This window comes from Nyctibius grandis, chromosome 7 (genome assembly GCF_013368605.1).
Source record: "Nyctibius grandis isolate bNycGra1 chromosome 7, bNycGra1.pri, whole genome shotgun sequence".
Taxonomy (NCBI): Eukaryota; Metazoa; Chordata; class Aves; order Nyctibiiformes; family Nyctibiidae; genus Nyctibius; species Nyctibius grandis.
Window position 1 is genome coordinate 56,403,696 of NC_090664.1, and position 7,367 is coordinate 56,411,062.

Below are 7,367 nucleotides of genomic sequence, written 5' to 3' on the forward strand. Positions count from 1 at the left end.
GGGTGTATTAGAAGGGGTGTGGTCAGCAGGTCAAGAGAGGTTCTCCTCCCCCTCTACTCTGCCCTGGTGAGGCCGCATCTGGAATATTGTGTCCAGTTCTGGGCCCCTCAGTTCAAGAAGGACAGGGAACTGCTAGAGAGAGTCCAGCACAGAGCCACGAAGATGATTAAGGGAGTGGAACATCTCCCTTATGAGGAGAGGCTGAGGGAGCTGGGTCTCTTTAGCTTGGAGAAGAGGAGACTGAGGGGTGACCTCATTAATGTTTATAAATATGTAAAGGGCAAGTGTCAAGAGGATGGAGCCAGGCTCTTCTCAGTGACATCCCTTGACAGGACAAGGGGCAATGGGTGCAAGCTGGAACACAGGAGGTTCCACATAAATATGAGGAAAAACTTCTTTATGGTGAGGGTGACCGAACACTGGCACAGGCTGCCCAGAGAGGTTGTGGAGTCTCCTTCTCTGGAGACATTCAAAACCCGCCTGGACGCGTTCCTGTGTGATATGATCTAGGGAATCCTGCTCCGGCAGGGGGATTGGACTAGATGATCTTTCGAGGTCCCTTCCAATCCCTGACATTCTGTGATTCTGTGATTCTGTGAAATCAGAATTTCTGACATACTAAATTTGAGGATAGGGGAAGCAACTAGGATGAGAAAAAACTGAGGAGGCTCCAGTTCATTGTATGAATGCATCCAAAATAAGCACGTTTGGGGATTTTAATAATTTAAAATATTTCTTAAAAACTACAATGAACTAGCTCTCAAAGTTTAAATCAAGGGCCCTGTTATGGATTAAAAGCTACCTGGTATGCAAAGAATTTCATTGGATGGTAAATCCTTTTTGGTTAGACTGCAAAAGTGGATTTATAAAAAAAACCTGAAAGGGTAATTAAAAATTGCAGTGCTATCCAGAATTAATTTCTAACTTCCTAGAATATATTTTGAAAGAACGTTTTACCTGCAAACCCAGTGTGCTTCTGATGAATTTAGGATAAATTTTATTCTACTCAGTCCAGGGGAATTCTATAGGTGTAAGTGAGCACATATATCTATCTATCTATGCAAATATAGTGAATATCAGTGATTTGTTTTGTACCTTTTAATATGTCCCATATTAGCAGTAAATCAGGCAGATCTGACTACTGTAAATTTTTATTCTCTGCTGTCCTCATACTCATTTTTTCACAACTTTGTACCAACTCTTAATGGACTTTGCTCCCACCCATTTCACCATCTAGTTCTGACAGTCAGACAACTTTCATCTTGTGTTTGAGGAGAAATTAATGAGATTGACGAAAAGGGTGGAAATAGACTTGCAAAACCATTGTTTTGGGATGCTGGGAAGCTTCAGAGAAACAATGTTGGATTAGGATGTGCTCGTCTTTCATTGAGAAAGCTTTCCTTACAGGCACGAGGCTAGAAAATCTGATGGAAGTTTGTTCTCTGTAATTTGAATGTGTCCTGTGGCTTGTCTGAAACCATCTGGACTCTATCTTGATGCTTGGCCAGGTGCTGAGCTTGGAATTCTTCTGGATAAGCCAAAACATTTTAATCTACAACTTCCACTCTGTAGACACACACTCCTGTTGTTGTTAGGGGGCCTAATTCTTTAGACCCTTCTTCAAACAAACTGCAACAGATAAAGCAAGGATTTGTGAAATTATCTTAGCTGAGAAACGCTTGCAATGTAAAATTGTATTTGTTAGAATATACTTCTCAGTCAGCTGTTAGCATTTACAAAAGCAGTTATTTTGGATGATTTCTTAGCTGTGTCAGAGAAAGCAAGAAATTTTGTAGTTACGAACAGTTTGACTTGAGTTACACAGGGTTTTCATCATGTGAAGTTAATGAGTTTTTTAATTTTGATTGTTCCTTAATGAATATTTCACTTACATAAAATATGATCCTGTAAAGACTGCCTGTATGTTTTCTTCTTGTCTCCTCTGTGTCTGTCTTGACAATTTTTTTACGTGATGCAATTTTGAATTCGAAGCTCAAAATACAATTTTGAGGCATTTTTATCTTTTCTTTGTAGATCTTATGGCTCTGACAGTGAAAGTGATCGCAGTTACTCTAACAACCGAAGTCCCAGCGAAAGCAGCAGATATAGCTGAAAACATTTCTTTGATGATGGAAACCGTGCTTAATTTTTTCAGTGTTAAAAAAACCTGTTTTGACAGTGTCACAAGTGAAGGTGAAGGGTGTTTACTGAGTTAGCTGAAACTTTACCATTTAACAGTGAACTCACTTGACTGACTGTGTACTTATGAAGTACTGAGCTCAACTCGACTGATTTTTATGTCAAATGCTACTTTTACAAAATAGAAAAAAACACTTTTATTTCCTTGAATTAGATTTTCCAAGCCATGAATGACCCTTAGGAGAATTTGCTGCCACCACTTTTCTGGGTGCAGCAATCAGTACTGTCTTCAAGTATGTTTATAAACACCTTAGGGCTCTCTGCCTGTTACTGTTAAATATATGCTAGCAACTATAAAACTGTGAAGAAAACTTCTTACAAAGGCTGCCGTTTCTAGTTTATTAAAGTGCTTTTTTTAATGCTGGAAGATGGGTTTTGTGCTGTCTTGTTGATTATTGCATTATATCCAGGATACACACAACAGCTAGGTGATGAAAACAAAGACTGCCGCTCTGTCTTAATCCTTCCTGTACTGTGATATTCCAGAAGTCTGCTGAAAAGGGTGAGACTCTACACCATGGGAATTGTCCAACTGACAAGCAGTGAGCAAAAGTGTGGTGAAGGAGTTTTGGTCTTAATATCCAACTTGTCTCAATGTTTATGTTTTAAAAATGAATTTTGTGATTAAACAACGATCTTAAGAGTCTAAAAAAAAGTGTTTCTAAACACTTCTTGGATTTCATTTCAATGCATATTACAGTGCTTGGCATACTTAACACATTTTGAAGTTGAATGTTGTAAACTTGAGTATATCATGAGTTTGTTCAAAACACTTTTTAAAAAAAAAACTTAGGTGATGATAATTTTTTCAGAAAACAAACCATAATGGTTCCTTTATAAAATATCTGTAGATGCATCCCATTTGCCATAGGGAATATCAGATATTGATATCACAGATATTGAACTATATGTTGTTAAATTGCTATGACTACAAAAATACTGGTATGCCTGATAAAAAGCATGGACAATACTCTCAAAGGACAGTTTAATACCAAAAATGACTCCGCGTTACAGGTAAAGTTTGCAAAAAAACCCATAGATTTACGCTGAAGAGCATTGAGCAATTTTTGCAATATTCTGATTGAGTTGATTGAGAATAATTTGTAAAGTTTTTCAGTGTTTAGAAAGTTGTGTACTAAGAAACAGTTTTTTAATGGCATAATGTAACCTGAAAAGTGGGGTCTGTAGTGAAAAAAGACTAACACAGCTTTATTAGAGCTAATGAGTACTGTTGTATCATAATAGTTTTCATTACTGACTTTCTGTAATATCTTGAGATGCTTTCATTTTCTCAAATGTTTTCAAATATTGAAAATGATTTTTTTTTTAAATCTCATCAGGACCCAACAGCTTTGAAAATTAGAAGTGGTAATTTCTTGCATAGACGTCAGTTCATACTGTCTCTTTGATTGAATTAAACTATCCCAAATTAGCTTTCAGTACACTTCTGAAACATGAAAAGCAAGTTCAAAGTGAAGTTTGAAGACTGCAATGACACCCTCCACTTCTGTCCATGAACAGCTGAGTAAGACATTTGCACATAGGTTCCTAACACTGAATTTGTCATAAAGGTTTTTCACTTTCTAGAATAACCCAAAATTCTGGGCTTACACCCTTCCTACTCCTGTAGTTCAATGAAAACGTGTGTGCATGTAATCCTTTGGAATGAATATTTTTTAAGCTTCTTATGCTTTTTAACATTAGTACATTTATTACTCAAGTCAGTATACATTTACAGACAGTTTCTAACAGTAGCAGCCACTTGGAGTCCTGAACAAATATTTCATTGCTAACTTGAGGCAATATTTGTTGCAGTTTATAGTTTTAAGTCCAAATATAACATGTTTTTTTCTCTTACTGAGAAAATAGAACTAGTGGGCCAGTGGTGTAACAAAATATACAAATACAAACATTGCCAGTCAATACTTATTAGAAAAAAAATTGCTTCAGAATTGGATTTTGTCATATTTCAGATCTGAGTTGACTTTTTATTTTTGAGGCCAGGAAAAGGTAACAAATACAGTCAATCGATTAATTGTAGTTGTCCAAAATTACTGCAATGTCACCAATGTCTTTTTCATATCTTGAATTAAAGCTTTATAAAGAAATTCCTTCTGGTAGATGGTTGGGGAGGGGTGTGAGGGAGTATTTTTCTTAGTGAAGTCTGTTAAATTGTGCTTCAGATCGAAAATGTACCCCTGAGCTGGTTTTCTAATGTTGGTCTATGTTTTTGCAATTTTGTTATTCAAAAGTAGTTGCTCTTTGTAAAATAAACTTTTGTACATATCTGCAAAGGCTGTTTTCTCTACATCTGGAAAAATCTGTTGCTGCTTGAGGGGAAACAAGCAGGAAAATTAAAAATACACTTCAATTTCTGTATCCGCTTTTGTCCCTTGCAAGACTACATCCAAGTTGCCTTTCCTTTTGCTGACCTACATAGAGAATGATTCCTCAGCAAGACTCTGCGCTGGGTTTACATAACAGTCATTGGAGGAACAAATATTTTGAAATTTCCAAGTGATTTGAGGTCTCACCATTTCCTCAAATACATAAAAAGTTCCTATACTCTGTGAAAAGATAACACTTAACGGATCTACACGGAAAGCTCTAAAGGGGCTGAGTTTAACTCCTTTGCTAAATATTCTTTCCCAAATACACGTTCCCACATCATTTCCGCAGCATCTTGGAAATGTGGTGTTAGTTCAAGTCAGCAGATGTAATGGCTCAGGGGACTGATCTGGACCTTGTGTTCCAGAAGAACTGGGTTTCCTTGGAAAAGACGGGCTTTGTCCTAAGGGAAAGGCTAATTGTCTTGGTCTGAGGTGAAAGGGACAAGTGGAAGGGTTTCCTTGTTCAATTTCTTGTTTCAATTTGCATGTGGGTCGGGGCAATCCCAAGCACAAATACAGGCTGGGCAGGGAATGGATTGAGAGCAGCCCTGAGGAGAAGGACTTGGGGTGATGGTTGATGAGAAGCTCACCATGAGCAGGCAATGTGCACTTGCAGCCCAGAAGGCCAACCGTGTCCTGGGCTGCATCCCCAGCAGCGTGGCCAGCAGGGCGAGGGAGGGGATTCTGCCCCTCTGCTCCGCTCTCATGACACCCCCCTGCAGTGCTGCGTCCAGCTCTGGGGCCCCCAACAGAAGAAGGACACGGAGCTGTTGGAGCAAGTCCAGAGGAGGCCACGGAGATGCTCAGAGGGCTGGAGCCCCTCTGCTCTGGAGACAGGCTGGGAGAGTTGGGGCTGTTCAGCCTGGAGAAGAGAAGGCTCCGGGGAGACCTTCTAGCACCTTCCAGTCCCTGAAGGGGCTACAGGAAAGCTGGAGAGGGGCTTTTTACAAGGGCATGGAGTGATGGGATGAGGGGGAATGGTTTTAAACTGAAAGAGGGGAGATTTAGATTAGATATGAGGAAGAAATTCTTTACCATGAGGTTGGTGAGACACTGGCCCAGGTTGCCCAGAGAAGCTGTGGCTGTCCCCTCCCTGGCAGTGATCAAGGCCAGGCTGGATGGGGCTTGGAGCAACCTGGTCTGGTGGAAGGTGTCCCTGCCCGTGGCAGGGGGGTTGGAACTAGATGATCTTTAAGGTCCCTTCCCACCCAAACCAGTCTGTGATTCTATGATAATGTTGCTTTTTGGGCTTAGAAAGCCATATTCTGTGCAGAAGTTAAACAGGATCACGGGGCTGCTCTCAGGTGCTGCAGAGGTCAAGCCGTCACCTTGAGCCGCCTCCAGCAGCAAGGCTAGAGGCAGGGCACTGCGCTGGAGCACACTGGAGTAAAAATAGAGCAGCTGACACCCGGTTAAGTGTTACTCATCAGTGACATTTTTGTGTTAAAATAAGTCTTAAATCCTGCGTTGTAGTAAAATTATTACTCGAGTATAAGTGGTTTCATCAAAAGAAATCGGGGAGCTCTGGATGAGGGTTAGGTCTGTGTGTCTTCGGTTGTTTTGGCAACAGATTATCCGCTGTGTAGCACAGGGAATGTTGTGGTGCAGCCCTGTAAGAGCAAGCTGTCTGTCTCCAGTTGCAGGTGAGTGACTTAACTGGTCTAGAACAAGACAGTATTAAATGAACACAGCTTGCTATCAAACAACTCGTTCTTATAAAGCACATTTTTACAGCGTAAATGCCCTTTTCCTACAGTATCGACAAGCAGAGAGATTTCCTTCCTCCTGTATCACTTTTAAACAAGGGCTATTTGTGTCCTCGCACTCGAGGGTGAGCGGCGTGTGAAGTGCTCTTTCAGGAGATCACCAAGTGTCTGGCAGCGTATTAAATTTCTCTTGATGGCTTTGTGTGGTTCGTCATGATCACGCTTACGGTTTGGAGCGGAACACAGTGTTTAGATGACCTTGAGCTGCGCTCTGGAATCCATCTGGTGTAATTTCCAAACTGAACGCTGCCTGGGATTTAAATCGGGAGAAGATAAAGCTTTGCATGCTCCACCCCTACTTAACAGCCATATAAATAATCCTTTTTTTTATATGGTTGTGAAACAATAATGATTTTCCACCTGGTTTTAAAATGCTTTAGCTGCTTAACTGGGGTAAGTTCAAAGTGTTTAAAAATTAAAGGGACCAAGTCGTGAATTTAATAATGTCCGTGTAATCCCTCTGAAGTCAATAGGATTGCGTGCGTGGAATTAGTCAGTCTGTGGCGGTTTTAGGGTTGTTTTTTAATGAAGGGAGCATTTTGGAGTCGCAGCGGATGCAGAAAGACGAGGTGGGCGTTACAGAATCCCAGCCTGGTTGGGGTTGGAAGGGACCTCTGGAGATCACCCAGCCCAACCCCTGCCAAAGCAGGATCACCCAGAGCACGTTGCACAGGGTCGCGTCCAGGTGGGTTTTGAATATCTCCAGAGAAGGAGACTCCCCAGCCTCCCTGGGCAGCCTGTGCCAGGGCTCTGGCACCCTCAGAGAAGTTTTTCCTCATTTTCAGATGGAACTTCCCATGTTTCAGCTTGTGCCCATTGCCCCTTGTCCTGTCACTGGGCACCACTGAGAAGAGTCTGGCCCCATCCCCTTGACACCCACCCCTAAGGTATCTGTAAGCATTGATAAGATCCCCCCTCAGTCTGCTCTTCTCCAGCTGAACAGGCCCAGCTCCCTCAGCCTCTCCTCAAAAGAGAGATGCTCCAGTCCTCTGACCATCTCCGTACCCCTCCA

General features: G+C 41.4%; 1 protein-coding gene across 11 annotated transcripts in view; it reads left to right on the top strand.

Annotated features, from left to right (window-relative positions):
- The window catches only part of NKTR (natural killer cell triggering receptor), a 45,503-nt gene extending 41,051 nt beyond the window's left edge, over positions 1 to 4,452 (top strand). For all 11 annotated transcript variants that reach the window (XM_068405002.1, XM_068404995.1, XM_068404997.1 and 8 more), the window contains one exon: positions 2,035 to 4,452. In XM_068405002.1, coding sequence (XP_068261103.1) covers positions 2,035 to 2,113 — 79 coding nt within the window. In that variant the 3' untranslated portion in view covers positions 2,114 to 4,452. The remainder of the gene's footprint in view (positions 1 to 2,034) is intronic.
- The last annotated feature ends 2,915 nt before the right edge of the window (positions 4,453 to 7,367 follow it).